This window comes from Callorhinus ursinus, unplaced genomic scaffold (assembly GCF_003265705.2).
Source record: "Callorhinus ursinus isolate GAN/ISIS: 27379988/994484 unplaced genomic scaffold, GSC_fseal_2.0 scaffold8, whole genome shotgun sequence".
Lineage (NCBI taxonomy): Eukaryota > Metazoa > Chordata > Mammalia > Carnivora > Otariidae > Callorhinus > Callorhinus ursinus.
Genome location: NW_027397070.1, coordinates 2,981,664 through 3,001,558, shown reverse-complemented (window position 1 = coordinate 3,001,558; position 19,895 = coordinate 2,981,664). Strand labels below are relative to the sequence as shown.

The 19,895-nt window shown below is 41.7% G+C and overlaps 1 protein-coding gene across 7 annotated transcripts in view; it reads left to right on the top strand.

Moving 5' to 3' along the window:
• The window catches only part of STXBP6 (syntaxin binding protein 6), a 240,307-nt gene that overhangs the window by 169,510 nt on the left and 50,902 nt on the right, over nt 1-19,895 (top strand). The window contains exon 1 of one of the 7 annotated variants that reach the window (XM_073895007.1): nt 594-788. The exons of the other annotated variants lie outside the window; for them this stretch is intronic. Coding sequence (XP_073751108.1) covers nt 737-788 — 52 coding nt within the window. The 5' untranslated portion in view covers nt 594-736. Of the gene's footprint in view, nt 1-593; nt 789-19,895 lie in introns of those variants that run through there. 7 annotated transcript variants of the gene reach the window in all.

Below are 19,895 nucleotides of genomic sequence, written 5' to 3'. Positions count from 1 at the left end.
CTGCTAATTTCCCTAGGGAACCCTCTAAACAATATAGTGACTTAGTAAGTCTGGGTTGTTATTTGTTTGGGGTTGGGTTTTTGAGTGTTTTCCCAGTACCCTTTAGCACAACAGTTTGGAACATGAGAAGGAGAGAAGACAAATGTCAGTTCAGTAATGTCATTTCTTGGTCCCTCACTCACAGAGGCAGCCAGACCCTTCTCAGAGTACATGGCTGTCAGGCCTCGTGGTAGACAGAGTCAGCAGTCAGTGGGTGAAGGGAGAGAGCGTATGCCCACAGGATAAAAAGAAAGAAGAAACAAGTCATGCAGGTGTTGCTCCCAGGTCAGTAGCTGGCTGGGAGCAGGGCTGCCAGACACCCCAGTGGGGAGCTTGCTGCCTCCATGACCCTTCAGGAGCTGCCCTGCAGTTGCTTGGCAATCATTCTCTCTGCTGGGCTTTTTATTGTTCACAGAGGCAGCTCCTGCCAACCAAGATCCTGTTTCTGTTTTGTAAAAAGAGTGCCTGGAGCTCAGGGGAAGAAAGGCTGTGTGGAGAGGCAAGAAACATTCAAAGGAGGGGAAGAAAATGGATTCTGCCAAGTTATTTGTACAGTTCCTCTCCTGTTTGCCTCATCTTTTCTTAAAATAATTGCTTTAGGACTATAATAGAATTGTCATCAAACCAACCCTGAGAGTCGGTTATCTTGGACGGAGACAAGTAAGTAAGAGTGCGTGAATGAGCCCATGGTGCGTGAATGAAAAGAAATACTGATCCAGAGCTGAGAGCCAGTTGGGAACAGGAAGAGGGTGAGAGATTTTGTTGTCGTTGATCAGTAATATCTTGATGCTGAGTATTTATTCCAGTATCAAAATGGATTACAGGGGGCGCCTGGGTGGCTCAGTCGTTGACTGTCAGCCTTCGGCTCAGGTCATGGTCCCACGGTCCTGGGATCGAGCCCCGCATCGGGCTCCCTGCTCGGCGGGAGGCCTGCTTCTCCCTCTCCCTCTGCCTGCCGCTCCCCTGCTTGTGCTCTCTCTCTCTCTGACAAATAAATAAAATCTTTAAAAAAAATGGATTACACAAAAAGCATTAGAATGCAGAGCTCCTCACTCTTTCTCCATCTTCATCCTCCTCCTCCGCTTCTAAGAAGGAAGACCTCTATTCAAATCACACGTGAAGGTGCTACAGAAGATAACAACAGCCCTAACGAAACCAATCTATGTATTATTTTCCATGTAATATTTAATTACTAATTATTTCTTAGGCATGATGAACTGAATATATGGAAATGCCCCTTCTTTTTTTCCCGAAGAGGTTATTTTCTAACCTCCTTCAGTGGCATGGCTCCCGGGGTGTAATTTACTTGGCCACTAGTTTTTTATTGTTCGTTTTCTCTTTTTTTTAGAGTGCACGTACTTTTACCCCTTTCCAGACTCTCGGGAGTCTTTCTCGTATTTACTCGTTGAAACACTGAGGCTTGTGGTGGCTCTGACCAAACTGGGCATAGTGAGAACTTTAGGAACAGGGCACTTCTGTCATCCTTCCTTCTTGCTCGCAGTTTCCTTTGAGGAAGAATGGACAGAGGCGTGATTGTTCCCTTACCGGTTTATAGTACTCACATAAATCTATTCAAGCAGATCTCAAACCACCTCCTGAGGAGAAAGCAAATATCGAATTTGATTTAGACAAGAGGGCAGAGGTGGGAAGGAAGGTGACAGGTGGGAGTGAGATGTCTCACTGTATTGCTTTTGAATCATGTGAATGTTATTACCTATTTAAAATAAAAGAAGTAAAAATGAAATTGAGAAAAGAAGGAGGAATCAGCGCAGGCAGTCATTATAAATGACTTTGAGGTCTTTGGTTATAGATCGTCGTAAAAAGGCCATTCCATTCAATTGACAGACGTCCAGCTGACTGTCGCCCCAGTGAGTGGCCAGGCTCTCATATGCTCTCTGCTGTTTAACCACATCATGTTCATATTGCTCGGACTTCTTGGTATTCCCTATAGACTCCAGCAATACAGATTGTGTATTATGCCAAATATATATCTACTGAAATGAATCAAACACTCTTAAGGTGGAGTTTTGTGAGGGGGAAGCCAAGCTTAAAAAGTAAAATATTTTTATAATCCCTGGCATATAAGAAAATTGCAGAAAACCAACCAAGCTCAACATGTTCAGCTCAAAACACTAGTTAGCTATGTATTAAATTACAGTGCCAAAATTCATTCACTTTCCATTTGCATCTGGTTCATCATTGCTGTAATTTTTAATGTTCTTAAACATTACCTGTTGAAGTTGTTCAAAATCCAATAAGTGCATTCACATACCCAATTAAATGCCCAATTACCAATTTTAGGCTCTTGACTTACATTTTAAAATGAGATGAACCTCGCCCTGCAGCTGAATTGTTAATGGATGGCAGATCTCAAGGGAAGTAAGATTTTTAACTGTTCTCACGCAGAAACCATGTTCCCATGGTTCCCATGTCCTTAACTGCTTCTACATCAAACCCTATGTGCTGTCCCAAATGAGTGTGAGTTATAACTGTGGGTGTCCTTTCAAGAAGAGGAAGAAAATCGAGGGCAAACAGGAGTCAATGGAGCCTGGGCAGGGGCACTGGAATAATTTCCTCTTCAAGAAAATAATAGTGCCTTGTGTTGAGGCCAGGAAACAAGACCAGGAAGCTGGGAGTTATGCTTTTGAATATAAATATGTATTTAACAAAATTACTTCCTAAACATTGAGTTTAAGCATAGAGGAGTATCCAGGATTTTTGGCCAGGAAGTAGGTTGTCTTCAGATTCATCCCAGGTCAAGGTAATCTAAAAGAAATTAGCTGCTTTCTGGGTGGTCTTATTGCTGTACTTGTAAACTGGCCCATCCCAGTCAGTAAGGACTTGTCTTTTTATTCTCTTCAGAAGCACAGTGGATGGTTTGAGGCATAAATCAGATCTGCTTCTTGCTTTGATCCTTATAAGCCCTACCCATCCTTTCAGCTAGAGCTCAGATGGCACTTCTTTCATAAAGAAGCTGTCCTTCGTCTCCCAAAAACCCAACCTCTCACCCCACTTCCCTCTTCCACTGAGTATGTGTTCTTTGCCTCCTCCAGACACCTAATGATACGCCTCCTGCTGGTAAGAAATACACATTGTGGCATTTATCATGTCCTGCCTTGCATTTTAGCGCTTATGGACTTGTCCTTTCTGTACTAAAATGCAAACTTCCTGAGGAATAGGGCTCTACTTGCCTCCCCTTGTCCTTATTTCCACCCTCAGCTCACCTCCCTTCCCTCCACCCTCACCCCTTGTGCATCACTTTTCCTTCATTGTGCGCACAATAAATATTTGTTGAATGGATGTTATCAGTGCCCTCAGATTTTTCCAGAAGAATAGAATAGTCACACTGCTTTATGATCCAAGTGTTGGCAGTTTAAATTCGTAAGCAAAACAAAATTTACATAAACGTCTCATATTCAGCTATGATTCCCTCCAGGGGAATGTAGGAAAGTTATGAGCATAATGTTTTGCCACTCCCAAAGGAATAGTTTTCTTCTACCATGTAGCTGTCTTCCTGCTAAGAGACCTCCCCTTGCCACTCCTCACCCCAACCTTTCATCAGCCCTGCAGTCCCCTGTTAGCAGAGCTGTGACAGGCTCTTTGATTAAGAATCTCAGAAGAGTCGAGGACAATGACTGGGAAGAAGAAATTGAAGATAGCCCTTGTGGGTTCGACATTTTAAAATGAGTAGGTATTTTATTTGGAAAGATAGACCTTACTATTTCTATCAATACAGTGGTTTTCTATGTTTGTTATTAGAGACATCTAGACATCGTTTGGTGCAGCATACATTAGTGTCACACACAGAACCATAGAATGTGACAAGTGGAAGGGGCGCGTGACTTTCTTCTGGTCTAGTTTTATCCTAGAAAGAATGAAATTGAGACCTAAACAGTAAAAGACCCACATCGAAAACACCCACAGGCGGATAGGCAGAGTGAGTGCAAGAACCAGAGCTCCCTGAGTCTAGTCCAGGGCTTGCTGCCTCTCTCTGAAGCTTCCTCCTCTCAGAGTCAGTGCTGCGATTCAGTGAGCTCCATTCCAATGCTAATGGACCCGGGTTCCTTCCCCCACGCAGAGCAGCTTCCTCCACAGAGGAGATGGCTTAGTTTCTAGGCCAGGTCTGGAGTCTGTGATGCTGTTGTGTTCCACAGTGGAACAAGTAAGGAACTACAGGGCGATCCAATACCAGGAACATGGTCCCCTGCTGGGGAGCCATTTTAATGAGCATGTCCTTCTGACAGGTGTCAGGAAGGAGCATTTCCTCCCTCGCAGGAAATGGCAGGTTGAGCTGTGGTTCTTTGAAAGGGACCTTTCTAAGGTTCCAGCAAGAAACATGTTATGTATTCTCACATAAGTTTCCTTTTACTTTGTTGTCTCAGCAAACAACTTTTTCCCCCCTCATATCTGAAAAGTAGCTGTTTAATTAGCTTTACTTTTTCAATTAAGATGACCTTCCATCCATGACAATGCATGAACCATACTAGCGTTCTGCTTGGTTTATATTTCGATGAACAAAGCTTGTTTACATTAGGAAGTAATTTGGGTTCCAGCTGTTTTTCTCCAAAGCCTTTCAAGCATGGCGGCCAAGATGACATGGATGGGATAGAGCCTGTGGCATAGTGTGGTATGTACCTATGGCCAGAACTAGAGCAAGGGCTTTTGACGATCCTCGTTGGAACATGCCTTTCTTTGAACCAGAAATGGAGGCTGGTAGTCTAATGAATCCCATTATAACACAAATCTGATATAAGGGCATAAACACGGGACACCAGAATCAGAGTAACTAATCCTCTCATCCCCTCTGGCGTTGATATGCAGCCTGGATCCTGCTACACACACACACACACACACACACACACACACACACACACACACACTCAGGCCACTGGCCAGCAAATTTTCCTTGTACCCTCAAAAGGTGGAGAGAAGGAGTGAGCATTTTACCAAGGACAAAATGGGAGGGGTGGATTTCCCCTATCTCTTATAAATTGCCATTACTTAGGATGTAAAATTCCCATTTGCAGTGCTCAGTGTATGCTAATTTTAGTTTGTGATCCTGCAAAGGCTTCCCTTATCTCATTGATAAGGCAGTAGAATTGACAGTGGAGATCTTCGGCACCTGCACATCAGCAAGAGTAGGCCCCTCAGCTCTCCGAGGTGGGTATGGTGGTCTATGGATTGTCAGACAGGATGTCTTAGGAACAGAGTGTACGCAGGAGTCCAAGTGGATATGGCTGCCCTTATGTGGATATGGACACTGTCCTTATGAGTTCTTCTCCCACACCCTCATGTTTCTATCACGGAAAAAGGAGATGGAATTTCATCCACAGAATGAACCTCCTTCCAAAGGAAGAGGGAGAAGGGAGAAAGTTCATGGTTGTGGTTCAGCACAAAGGAGGAAAAAAAAAAAAACGTGGCATGCAAAAGGCAGTGACCTTTCCTGCCCTTCCTTCTAGGGGCCACCACAATGGCTCAAGTCCAGACATGGAAGTCACTGTTCTCATTTGTTCATGTCATTAGAATCTCAAACCAATCACGCTGTAGCTGTTCCCACCTATGCTCTCTCCACTCTGGAAATGTGGCTCTTTCACCTTACATTCTTGTACTTGAAAGAGTGACTATCCTCAGGATGTAGTCCTCCTCCTCTCTGAGAGATCCTATTTCATCTCTTTCTTCAAGTCTCCCTTTAGAATTTGCCTCCTCTGAAAACTGGCCCACCTCTTCGGGCCTGTTGAACCCTCCATTTGCACTGAAATATAAATTACCATTTCTCACTTGATTTTTTTTTTTCATCTAAATGTAATCTGAAAACCCTTTGAGAAGCGGGGACTATATCCTATTTTGCCTGGAGTGCCAAAAAATTAATTAATAAACAAGAAGAGCCTACTATAATATTATCAGGGAATACATTTTCATTTGAGGGAGCCTCCTGGGTTCTGAATTTAGAATATTTGATAATTCATCGTAAGTTTGGCTAAAGCTCCCTTTGCACTTCCTGTGGGGGAAAAATGCTTCCCAAGCAAATGAAGAGAATGCTAAAATAGGTACAAAAAAAGTTTAACCTATTAAACTAAACAAACACCAAAAAACCCCTGCAGTTTAGGACTGATCATTAGCTTGTAAACAGCATATTTCCTTTGTGTTCCTGAATTAGATTCAGTATAACAGAGTCCTAAAATGAGTGTTAAAAAGAAATACCATAGACCTTTTAGGAAAGGGTGGGAATGTGGACTAGACAGCCAAGGAAATTCTTGTGGCAGAGGAAGGATCTGGAATTGACCTGTGAAGGGTGGGCACAATTTAGATTTGCAGGAGGTGGCTGTGAAGGCATCCCAGGCTGAGAAGTGTCTGGGAACAGAGGCATGCAGCCAGGCAGGCTAGGACATGTGCAAGGCCCTGGCACTTTAAGATGCCAAGTCTCTGGTGGAGTCGGTCTGAGAAGGACAGAATAGAAAGTAAGGTTGGATAGGTGGGGACCAGCCAGGCATCCAGCACCCAGAGACACTTATGATCCATTGCACTGTAAATTGCTTAAGGAGTCAAACATTTATTTTTCTAAAAATAAGTTTATAATTCAGACTTGAATTCTCAGGGCTTCCGAGTGCTTCTTCCCATCAGGTTAACATCTTCTACATGTGACAGGATGATTGACAGCAATGGGAAGGACTAGTACCCAGAGCCATTTGTGCAGATTTCTTTCTAACTGAGGATCTACAGATGATGGCCTGGCATCAAGAGGGCAGCCTTTACGATATATCTGGGGTGGACACTGGCTTCTCACTGTAGAACTCTCAGTGATGTCATTGACCTTCTTAGCAGAGGAAACACATAGGAAAGAAACATTAATTCTGTCCTTGTAATAATATCAGACCCTAAAGTGGCCTTTGTGATGTGTGTTAGTCACTTCCTCAGAGTCTGCTTGGAATTGGCACAGTTTTGTCAGTGCTTATAGTTTTGTGATGGTTTGTGTGATGTGTGCTGTACAAGTATCTCGGAACTCCAAAATGTGCGTGCTCAGCATCGTATATGATCAGTGACCGCACACATAACACCACAATAGCAGAGAGGTCCAGGAATCTATGATTTTGTTGATAGGCTAAAATTTGAGTTTGAAGAAGTAAATCTTTATGGGAATCTTGGCATAGTTTAGTTTCTCTGTTTATTTAATATTGCCAGTTCCAGGAGAGATTTCTTCCTTCACACAGGTGCCAGTATCCCTTGATGCTAAGGTCTACTGAAGGCTCAGCAAAGTCTCATTAAAGAATGGATCTGTTGGCCATGGGGATCTTGGCCTGTGGAGTCAAGTGGGAAAAAAAAAAAAAAAAAAACGGGTACAAATGTGTACCTGATCTAAGAAGGCCTCTCTAAGGATGATCAGAAACTCGATTTCATTCAGCCATCAGTGGAACAAGAAAGAGGCGGCAGGTACAAAGCCTGTATTACCTCATTGTTCCACAGAGACAGGTTCTTATGAAGTTACAGCCTCCTGTGAGCACAATGCTTCTTTCAAGTCCATGGTCCTTGGCGGTGAGATTTGAGTGGACTAGAACTTAGGTTATGGGAAGCTATCCAAGTGGCTGAGTTAGTGATACTATAACATTTGGAAAATGTGACCCATCCTCATCACAAACCCTCCAGGCCCCATCCTGCAGTGAGCCTTGGTGGGAAAGCAGCAGCACGGTGCTGTGGAGATGAGATCTTTTATCATTTGCTTCTGCAGGTAGTAAATATTCAGCTGGTTGCCGCATTGTGAGGCTTCTGGTGACCTTTGGACCCCTCACATCATCATCTGGCACATTCCTGATATACAGTTTGCCAGAGCGAGACCTCTGGCACATACTCATCCTCTCCATGGCAATTCTTCAAACCATGGAAAACTGCCAACTACACCTACACTGTTGGATAGACTTCATGCAAAGCCTTTCATTTTGTATCTTTTCTTTCCTTTTTTCTTTTTTTTTCATTTCATATCTTTTTATTTCCAGTGCCATCCTGCCACTTTCTAACCCCCATTCCCTGATATTCACAACATTCATGCAACAGATAGTAGTGATGCTTAGTGCACACAAGGAATCCTGCTAGATACTTCACTGTACTTTGATTAGGAGTAGGGGCTGGGGAAGGGATAGATGCAAAAGCCATGATTAACAGTGTAAAATTCTTTAGTGAGAATAGGAAATAGCTTCTCTCCGTCAAGGTGCTCAAAAGGGGCTTATATACCTGCCATATGGAAATAGTGGCAAAAAAGAATAGTGGCAAAAAAGTAGGCAAAATATTGGGACTTGGTGACTGGCTTATAGAAAAAAATACAAGTTTAGAATGTCAATTAAAACTTTAATCTCTTTGAGAATGTGGCCACACAATGGCTCCCTAAGTACTCACAGTAGAAGATGACCGTAAGCGTGCAGCATCATGGTTTTCGAAAATACTGGCATACCCGAATAGGAATCCAGATCAGTCCAATGTTGAATGGGAACTTGTTGCATTGTGTTCTCCTTTTTAAAGTGTATTTAGATCTAGCTCTTTGTCCTAAAGGGAACATGAAGAACTCAGCTTGGAGGTCCGTGGAGGTAGTCATTGAAAAAGAAGACCCATCTGGGTAGGCTGAAGGAACTGGCAAGGTTTTAACTAGGAGAAAACTGGAGACCAATTAAATGACTTTAAAGAATATGAAATGCAAATGGCATTAATCATAACCTCAAAGGAGAGTTTCTCATCATGAAGCTCTTTATTAGGGTGAGTTGTAAATTATTGTGGAGGTAAAAAGAAGTTAGAGAAAGAATCTTTATAAAGTAGCGGAGAAGGTAGCATGCCCAAGACATGGGTGGAAAGTAAACCTCTTGAGACATCTTCCAAATTTGTAATTCTGTATTGCCTAATTCTGTACTGACTGCAGGAGAAGTGCAACCCACACATGTAGAATCAGTTAAGGGAGCTTTAGTTATGTAAAACTGGTGTAACATAGCAAACAGAACTTTAACTTGTACATTGAAAGAAGGCAAAACGTTGCTTTTGAATGCGCCAGTGAGGTTAGAATTTTTAGTATTTCGCTGGTCTAAGGAATTTACATATTTTGTCCCTGGTTATATGTGCTAAGTTTAGTTTTAAAGCTAGTTTAAATTACCTTGCAATGCAAAATTGGTGATTTCTACCCCAAAATTACAGTCAGAATAGACTGAAGTTCTGAAGTTTTGGCACCAGATTAATTTCACGCAAAGGCTTTGAGAATTCAAAGTTAGTAGGTCCACTTACTAGCTAGCATGTGTGATTCTTCATAACGTACTCTCTACCTAACATAAACCATGTCTATCTATAATGCTTGCTCTTGCTATTAAAGAAAATATAATACCTTCTTTACTTCCCTAGTGGAGAGCACACAGTGGCATTCAGTAAAACTGAGAAACTGCACTCCATAGGGTATATACCAGAAGGTGGGGTAAGCGCTCAGCTCTGTCCCTGAGCCCCACGGGAACAGACTTTAGTGACCACGGTCAGCGTTTGCTGAGAGCAGCAGCTCCTCTCCTTGGCCCAGTATGGTGACCACTCTCTGATTCAGATTGGCCTGATCGAATAGCCTCTGGTCTAGGCTCCACGTCTGAAGGAGAGGAAAGATACCATGGGGCAAGCAAGTGGAGGCCTGCCGACATGACCAGCTGAGTTGTGAGAAGAGCTAACATATCAATCATTAGTTGTGCCTCATCTCCTTAAGACAGTTTGTCCTCCAATGATGCTCCAATTTATGGGGAAATTGCCAGTGGGGAATTGGGTAGAGAAAGCTGAGCATATCCCCACTCATTCAGCATCAGAGGGTCAGGTGTTTCGCTCCTTTTGTTCTGAATCTTCATCAAGGCCATGCTGTTGGAAGATCCCCAGGGATTTTTCTTCAGAAGGAATCATTTAACACAAGTGCCATCATTTATTTCAGAAATGATTCCTAGGCTGTCCATAAATACTAATGAGGTGCATAACAGTGTACTGCCCCTCAGCATCTGCAGCAGGAAGCACGGAGGTGCTGGCTATCGCTGCTTGGCGAACAGCTCTACCACATGTCAGAATCTATAGTCAGGTGTGCCTGGTTTTGTTTTTTTTTCCTTCTCCCATATTGCCTTAAATGAACCCAGACAGAAATAAAACAGACATGGCCAAAAAGAGAGTAGGGTAGGTGAGATATTGCTAACCACACATTGGTACATACAGCAAATCCTTGATCATTCCTGATGAGAATGGAGATACTTCATGCGACGCATACTTGAGTTAGGACTCTGGGTAGGGCACCCCGCCAGGCTCTGAAGTAGACGTAAACTCTAATTCTCAGGTTACTGATAATCTGGTAGCTGAGATCGCACATACAGATAAATACAAATGTCTTCATTCCGACACACGTACAAAGCGTGATATTCGATGGACAGTGGCGTACAGTGCACTAGGCCTTAGGGTGTGAAGCTGACTGGGACTTGGTGACTGACCTTGAGGATGCCCTCTGGGAGGGAGGTCAACAGCTATGGAGAGTAGGACAGACTGCCCCTTTTCTGTGTGTCCATGACTGCCATCAGTCTAAGCCACCATTGCCTCTCCTGGATTCTTGCGGTAGATGCCACCCCCCACCCTGTGATTTCCCTGCCTTCCCACACACTCCTGCATGCCCTATTGCCCGATAGCAGTTGGCCAACACTTTTCAAATGTAAACGAGATCCTGCTACACCAGTGCCTCATGCTTACCCAGGCTGGGACACCGGGACCTTTGTGAACCCACAAATTGCTTGCCTCCGTGAACTCACTCATTCTTTCCTTTTCTCGGGCTTCTTTCTCTCCCTTGAACATGTCAAGCTCTTTTCCACCTCTGACCTTTGCCACTAACTTTTGTGCCTGATGAAACAAGGAAAATGAGGACAGAAGAAAAAGCTATTGTGTTTAGTTAGGAGGCGTTTTCATGTTCATGGGGCAGTTGCTAGAGCACGGGAAGGGCACAGGGAAGTAATGGAACTTCTCTCATCGCCACACGTTTCAAAAGAATGGGCAGGACTTGAGGACTGGCCTTGTTAATAGAAGATTCTCATGGGAAAAGAAAACATTAAGCATGTTCACAGGCGGAGTGGAAGAAGTCTGAAAAGATGAAGACGGAAAGCTTCATCCCAGAGGAGGGGTAACTGGAGTGTTTCCAGAATAGACAGGCAGGGAGAGGACCATGAACCCAACTGGAGAATTTTCTAAATAGGATATGCTTTTCAAATACCAAGGTAGATTTTTATAAAAGCCAGTGTCAGAATTGCTGTGAATAAATTCACTTCTGTTGTGGACTGAATGTTTGTGGCTCCCCCAAATTCGTATGTTGGAATCCTAAACCCCAATGTGATGGTATTAGGAGGTGGGGCCTTTGAGAGGTGATTAGATCATGAATAAGATGAAAAAGATGAGTGCCCTTTTATTTAAGAAAAAGAAAAAGACCCCAGAAAGCTCCTTGCCCCTTCTTCCATGTGGACACAGGGAGAAGGCAACTATGAAGCAGAAAGTGAGCTCTCGCCAGACACTGACTCTTAGACTTCCCAACGTCCAGAACTGTGCGAAGTAAATTTCTGACGTTTATAAGCCCTCCAGTATGTGGTACTTCATTATAGTCATCCAAACAGATGAAGACAACTTGCAAGTTTGCACGTTCTTTCCGTGTAGAGAATATACTGGGTGCTGTGATTCTGTTACCAACAGTAACCTTGGAATGAACTGATTGGGGCTGAGATATGCCTATCAGGTTGGTGATTTCGAATGGGTACCAATTCTTAAACCCTGTCGTCATCATCACCATCTTCATCATCATCATAATTGTTGTTGGTGGTTTACATTTTATTAAGGTATAGCTTACCTATTGCAAGTTATAGAGATCTTAAGTGTACTATTCAGTGGGTTTTTTATCTGCATAAAAACCCATGTCCTCATCACCCATATCAACATATAGAACTTTTCCAGCATCCCAGGAGCCTCCTATCTACCTCCATCAAAGGCAATCTCTATTTTGACCACAACTGCCATAGATCAGTTTGTGAATTTTTTAACAGTTTTATTTTATTGAGGTATAATTAACTTATCTGAGTGGTACAGTTGGTGAGTTTTTACACACACACACACATATATATATATGTATATATACACCCATGAAATCACCACAATCAAAATGATGAGCCTATCATCCCCAAATTTCCCTCACTGGCCCCCAACATTCCCATATTCCGTGTCTGCATGCAACCACTCATTTGCTTTCTGTCCTAGACATCAGTTTGCATCTCCTAAAATTTTATATAAATAGAAACATATATAGTATGTACTCTTTTCTGGTCTGCCTTTCACTCAGCATAATTATGTTGAGATGGATCTTTAGGTTGTTTCCAGTTTTTGCCTATTACAAATGAAACTGCTGTGAATATCTGTGCACGAGCAAATACATGGTAGGGTCAGTCTTTTTCATTTTAGGCATTCTAAGAGGTGTGTCATGGAACCTCATAATGGTTCCAGTGTCCCATTTCCCCGATGATTAATAATGTTAAGCATCTTTTTCTGTGCTTTTTTTTTCCATCCACATCTTCTTTAAGAAGTATTTGTTCACATCTTCTACACATTTTTTAAAAAGTAGGTTTCTTTTTATTGAGTTTCAAGAGTTTTAGAAGTATAAAGTTATAAACATAGAAGTCCTTTATCAGATTTTCAAATATTTTCTCCCAGTTTGTGCGTTGTCTTTTTCGTTCTCCTGAAGGGCAGAAGTTTTAAATTTTGGCCCTACCTAATTTCTTCTTTCATGAATCGTGCTTTCAGTGCCAATTCTAAGAAGCCTCGCCTCGCCCAAGGTCACAAAGATTTCCTTCTGTGTTTCCTCCTAAAAGTTTTATGGTTTTAGGCTTTCACACGTAGGTCTCTGATCCATTTTGACGTATATGGTACAAAGTATGAGCTGAAGTTCCATTTCTTAGCATGCAGATGTCCAGTTCCAGTATCATCTGTTGAAAAAACTATCCTGTCTCCAAGGCACTGCCTTTGCACTTTTTTTGAATACCAATTTCCCATATATATGCAGGTCTTTTTCTGGACTCTGTTCCACTGACCTGTGTGTCTGTCTTGACACCAGTGCCACAGATGTCTTGTTTAGTCAAATAACAAGCTTGTAAGTGGGTAATATCAGTTTTCCACAACTTGGTTCTCCTTTTCCCTTCAGAGTTATTTTTGCTCTTTAAGATCAGTTTTCTAGTCTGCCTGTGGAAACTCTTTCCAAAGCCTGTTTCCTCTATTCGTTGTGAATGGTTCTTTCTCTGGCCTCAGGTAATTTCCTCATGTACATGTGGTGAGAAATACGCAGCTAGCTACTCAAGGCTGAATGTCTGCAGATCCCCAGTGTTCTTTCTGTGTGTAGTTTTTCTCTTCTTCCTTACTCTGACATGAGAATATTGAACCCTGGGGCTCCCCAGGCTCTCAGCTCTGTCTCTTCAACTCACAGAATCTGCCAGTCTCTGCCTGGGCTCCTCCTCCGTGCACCACAACCTGGAAGAAACTCTCAACGCAGCAAATAAACACAGGTGATCATAGGGCTCACCTCATTCATTTCCCATTTCTCAAGGATCTGTCCTTCATTGTTGCACATATTTTGTCCATTTTGGGTTGCTTCAGGCAGAAGGGTGGACACAGCACCACTCATTTCTGTTTGTGTAGACACAGGAGTAGAATTCCTGGGTCGCGGAATATTGCATGTTTAGCATTAGTAGATATTGCCTAGAGTTTACCAAGATAAATTTGGTTAATTTTAATTATAGATCCGTTTCATTCATGTAAATGACATTCATCTTACCCAGAACATGCCACTAGATTTTAGTCCTCCATTTAACACAGTAAAGAGTGAAGGTGGCAGGTTCTTAGTGACATCATTCACTTTTTTTAGATGTTTAGTCAGTGATGTACACCCTCATTTAACTTGTATTATTCCAAGTATGAAGTAAGTGGTGGTGGAGGCGAAGAAGAAGGAAAGCAGAGAGAACAGGTAGGTCGGTCTTTGCTTGACTGGTAGTCGTAATTATATTTGACAGCCTGTTTGCTAAGTAATAACAGGTTTGATTTTTCCAGAAACCTAGTGATATTATATGTTTAGTACCTAGTCCATTAGAAAATTCTCTGCTGTTTTGCCTCCTTCAAGGCAGAAAAAAATTATTTTGCGGGGAGTAGTCTTCTCACATCGAAGGAGATCCCCATCCACTTAACATTCTCCCATGGTTCTTTTTAGACTGACTACTCATAAGATTATATGCTCAGCAGTGGGTGCATAATGTCAGGGAACATCGCACCAGGCCCTTCCTCCACACGATGGTGAGTGAATGCCCCTCTTCACAGCTGCTGAGGGACAAGGAAGTAGAGGCTGCAGGAATGACTCACTCTCTTCTCACTATTAGGGGTATTTGAGCTCTAGAAGGCTCTTTAGCCACCCTTCCAGATAAAATACATAGTGAATTTCTACCAAGTATGACACTTCCCTCCAGAGGGTTGCTCCTTGGCCTAGATATAATAATGGAAAATAGCAAGGCAAGCATAACATTAAAGGAATCTCTTTTTCAAGTTTTTATTCCCAGCCCTTGAGCTTCTTGTGGAGTAATTTAATTCGTTCTTGAGTCAGGTACTGCTTCTTTGATGCCTTTGTCTTTAGATCCTCTGTTTGTAAATCTCCCAAAAGAATAGATCAAAAATGATGTTTACATCTGTTTCCAGAATTGAGGAAGTAAGAACAGAACCAGACTCTCTGACTGTAGTTAACCCCTTCTGTTATTGCCCTGCATGTTACAGGGTTTGGGATTAGACTTAATCTCCTCAGTAGCCACCGTGGTTCTCACTGCTCTAAGCATCTGTTTCCTTGGCTTGGGCCTGTTTGTTCGTTTCAAGTTACACCACATAAATCAGATATGTTATACCCTCTCCGTATAAGGTGTGAAGTTGCAATAGCTAATACTAGCAGGGTCTTATAATTCATTGTATGTTTACTCTTTATCTAAAATGCATGCAAATTGATTTTCTCCTCAAGTCCATGGAGAAAAGTCTCAGGAAGCTAAAAAAAAATCATGCACAATGGGAAATCTTGGATTGCTGAATCTCAAGCCCGAAATTGTGTTTTCAGGGAGGCTGAAGCAAACAGAATTGCTTACAAGGAGATGCTGCTAGAATAAGGACTGCAGGAAGAGAGATTTCCTACAAAGTTCTAACCCAAAATGTATCTCCTTCTAGTGTCCTGATATTTCTGTAAGTTCTTGGGTTTTGCCATTTTCTCCACTCTCCCTAGTTGTCAGGATACTCTTCTTTTCTAGTAAGAAAATAATGCAAATCCCTTACAACTGTGGTTAGACCGTGAAACAAAACACTTGAACCTGAAATAAATTTTTGGTTGATCTGTGGTTTCCGGTGGGCTTAGAAACTGTTCTTCCTTTCGTTGAGGAGCTGTTCATTTGTTCCCTCCTTCATGTGTGCACGCATACGTAAACTAGCGCTTTGTATGCTATCAAGACATCATGATGCCAGCATGGAGGGGACACCTTCGGTCTTGCAGTGGGGAACGCAAACCTTCTGGAGATTTAAGCTTTCTGATTCCCAGCTAAAGATGTAACAGCCCAAGACCACCTGTGGTGCACCTGACCCCCTCTGTAGTCATTGACTTGAAAAGTAGAATAACCTTTAAAAAAAAAAAAAAAAGAAACTACATATTTTTACAATTAAAAAAATAAAGAACAGGGTAAAGGAGATTAAAAATAGAAGGGACAAGGTTTTAGAAATACCAATTAGATCCCATATTGATATGTGACATTGAAGTTGCATGTTCCAAAAGTAATACCATTTCCTTGTTGGTAAATTGCAAATATTGAAACCCAGTAGTACTTCCAGCAAAGTTGGTGTGGGGGGGGGGGGGTCGCTGGCTCTATTGATGTGTAAGCTGTTAGATACCATCCATATGGTGCTGTACCTTCATACTTGGGCTTTTAAGCATCCTTCCTAAGGAATGCTTGATGCAAGATGTTTCTTATTCCCCTCCTTCTCCTGAAGGATTTCTCCAAATTTCTGTGCAAGAAGTTTCCCAAATAGTTCCTTTTTCAGTATCCCTTTGGAAAAATTTCCAAGGCTTTCAATCTCTTCATCCTCCCATTCCTTCTCCAATTTGGAGGGGAGAATGTGATATAAGGTACAGGCCTTGGAATTAGTGATACCAAATAAGGAATCTTCTGTGTGGAAAACTTCTTTCTTTGTGATTATCCCTAGTGTAGTCTCAGGAAGTCTGTCTTTAAGAACAAACCTCAAAGCCCTTGTGCACTGATCTCCCCTGTCCTCCCCTTTAGGGTTAGTGGAGCGGGGACTGTTGAAGGCCATCCTACACTCTTCCCCGGGGGTTGGTGCTCAAAATTGAATACCACTGTTTTTGCTGTGGTTTTTGTTTATTTGGATGAAAAATGCCCCCTAAAAATAGATTCAAGAATACCCTTTCAGGCCTATTTGGGTCCTGTCAGGAATCTGGCCAGAGAGCCCCCAGAACCTGACATAGGGAGGAGAGGGATCAGGCCCCAAAGCTAAACTCAGCCATTTCATGAATTGGTCTGGTTAGAGCCTGTGAAGTCTGAACATTTATTATATCCTAAATGGGAACACACTTTGAGAAATACTCTTGGAAGTCAATGATCAACCCTGCGTAGAGCGCACCGTGCTCCATTTCCCAGTAACTATAGCAGTGATGATGTTCCCCTGTTCTGAAAATATTTGAAGGAATAATCTTTATATTCTTGCTTCTTGGCTTTGTAAGCATTCAGCTGTCTCACCAGAAAGAACTGCGGATGCAGCCTCAGACCTGATACTTATTTCTCCGTAGGTACTGTGAAATCCACCTAGAATTATCATATATTAGAGTTTTGGGAGAGCATTAAGGAAACTAGTTCCAAGTAATCACTTCTCACATTGGTCCCTGAGCCCAGTTCTTTACCACATCAGCATCCAGGAGGTGTGCTCAATCTTGCTTTTACTTCTGGAACCACAATTCAGAGGATTTCTCTCTCTTTTTTTCCTTCATGTCAGCCACCTCTGATAAAGAGCCACCCTGATAAAATTCTATGTGGACATCACTTTTATTCCTTGCTCCAAATTTTTTCTCATCAACAGGATTGTTGAAGTCAAAATGTCTGGCCATTGGACCACAGCAGAGTAGAGAGCTAAAACATACCACAAAACGCTCACTTTTCACTTTTAACTATAAGAACTATAAGGTCATGGTAGGAATAAGCGTGATGAAATTTTACGGTATTTTAGGTACTAGTTATGGTAAGCTCTGCATTTTAGCTACCTAGCCTCAATATCAAACTATATTATAGATAGGATTTGTTCTTCAGCATCTTTTTTTAAAATAGAAATGATCACATAAAAATGTAAGATGATTCAGTTGGAGTTTAATGTGTATAAGAAATGTGTGTGCAAATGTTAGTGAATATATGAAAATACCTATGAAAAATGAAATGTAGAGGCTATTGAGGTGATGAGTAATAATTTTGTTTATAAGATGATTATTTGTTTCTTTTAAAACTGAAGCTAGATATTTTGTGTCTTGAGCAAAATTGATTTTCCTGTTTGGAATGATTGACAAGTGATGCTGTGTGAATAACGAGATTGTAGGGGAAAGCTGTAACTCCTTAAAAAGTCTTTCAACCATTAGACCTTGAAATGGAGGATCAGCCTGTTAACAATCACTGGCAGACCAGGCACCTTCTCCTGGTTTGCGTAATAGGCAAGTAACTTGCATTTCTGTCTTTCTTTCCTCATCAATCTTTGTCCGTTCCTCCACCAATTCCGGACTTACTATAAGACCAGGTTTGAGCTAAGAAAGTGCTTTGCTATTGGCTGGCTTGTTGGTTTCCAGTTAAATAGAATTTTCTGATTGTGCAGAAGCGAGGCTGGTGGTCTCCACTCTTTGACTATACTAAATGTCTTATTTTGTATTTGAACAATCTTTAATGGAGGGCCCATCTTTAAAAAAAAAAAGACCTTTTTTATACCATTAGTTGATGAGGGAAAGATATTTTACTACCTGAGTAATGATGGTGACGATATTGTAGACATAATAGTTTCTATCACTGCTTCTTAACTACAGCTGAGATGTAAATGAAGGCTACATGAAGGCTAATGAGGAGGCATGCCCCCATGAGAACCATATTCTTTTTATCAGAGCTGGTAGCAAAAGGACCTGGGTTTGGTCGGCCCCATGCTCCTGTTTTCCTCTAACAGAAAACAGTGGGTAACAGGAGTGGGAGTAAGTGAAAAAGCAGCAGCGTTAGGCCTGAATAACTCCAAAACATGACTTACTAAGTGAGTCCCAATGCATATGATGCAGTTCTCTTAGAGAAGCCATTTCCAGGTAAGTTTCATGATTATATCTAGGGGAACGTCTGTGTTGTGATTGGCTGTAACACCTGTCTACACTTGATAATCACCACTTTACCTTAAAGTGGACCTTACATGCCAAACCTTCCACTGACAACTCTCTAATTTGAGATTAATAACATTTATGTCTTAATTGTATTTTTTACATTATTTTCTATTTAATGTAGGCAGAGCCATGTATCTATTTATGGCTTTAATATGCTTTGTTCCTCATTAGCTTAAGTGAAAAACCAAGTTTATTTAAAGGGAAATACTAAGGGAATAACAATTCAGGATATTGTCAAAATCACAACAGTAGTATCATTATTAGAACAAAAAATTCAGTTAGCCCTTATTTAATGAGCTTCCCACATGCAATAAAATGTGGCATTTGACATTTCAGCAAAAAGCTATAGTAAAAAGAGCAGTGGACCCTAAGCTCATTGTGTAAATTGCGGTTTTCTCATTTATAAACAGTATTTGGCAAGTTAGTGCTTTCCATGCCTCAGTTTCCTTGTCTGTAAATATAGTAATGACAGCAGTAACGCTGCCTCTGTCACAGACCTGTGGTCAAGTACAAGAGAAAAAACCAGAAACTGTATTTTTAAAAGATTTTTTTTAAAACTTTAATTGCTGGGGGCGCCTGAGAGGCTGGGTCAGTTAAGCATCGGACTCTTGATTTCAGCTCAGGTCATGATCTTGGGGTCATTAGATGGAGCCCCATGTCGGGCTCTGCACTCAGCAGGGAGTCTGCTTGGAATTCTCTCTGTCCCTCTGCCCCTCACCCCACTCCCACGCTTGTGTGGGTTCTCGCTCTTTCTCTAAAATAAATAAATAAAATCTTAAAAAAAAAACCTTAATTACTGGGGAAAATGTCACTTGTTAGTATGTCAGTTTCTAGGATCCTACCTCACAAACTGGTAGGAGATAGCTTACAAGATCCTTGTGGGGATTTATCTACCTCTTACATCTTTTAGGACTCGATGGACACGATAGCAATCTGGTTTTATTCTTCACGAATATTCCAGAGAAGCAAATTTCAAGTATTTTATCCAGATTTGAAATGAACAAAAGAACAGAATTTTGCAAGGAACAGAGTTCAGTGAAAGGAATAACATGGTAAGGGAAATCTCTGCGGATAAATGATCACACAAGTTTTTTTTTTTTTATGGAGTTTGACATGTAAGCTGAAATCTGAATGGCGAACAAGAGACAACCATAAAAAAACAAAGGAAGGAGTATTTCTACAAAGAGAACAGCATTTGCAAAGGGTAGAAGGGGGTTGCTATTTCCAGGAACAAAAGGTGAAGGGAGCCTGGTGGACAAAAGGGAGAACAGAATGAGATGAGCATGGGGAGGTACTCGAGGCCCAGATCATGTAGGGCTTTGCGGGTCATGGTAAGGGCCTTGGGTTTTATTCTAAGCATTTTGGAATGCCATTGAGGAGT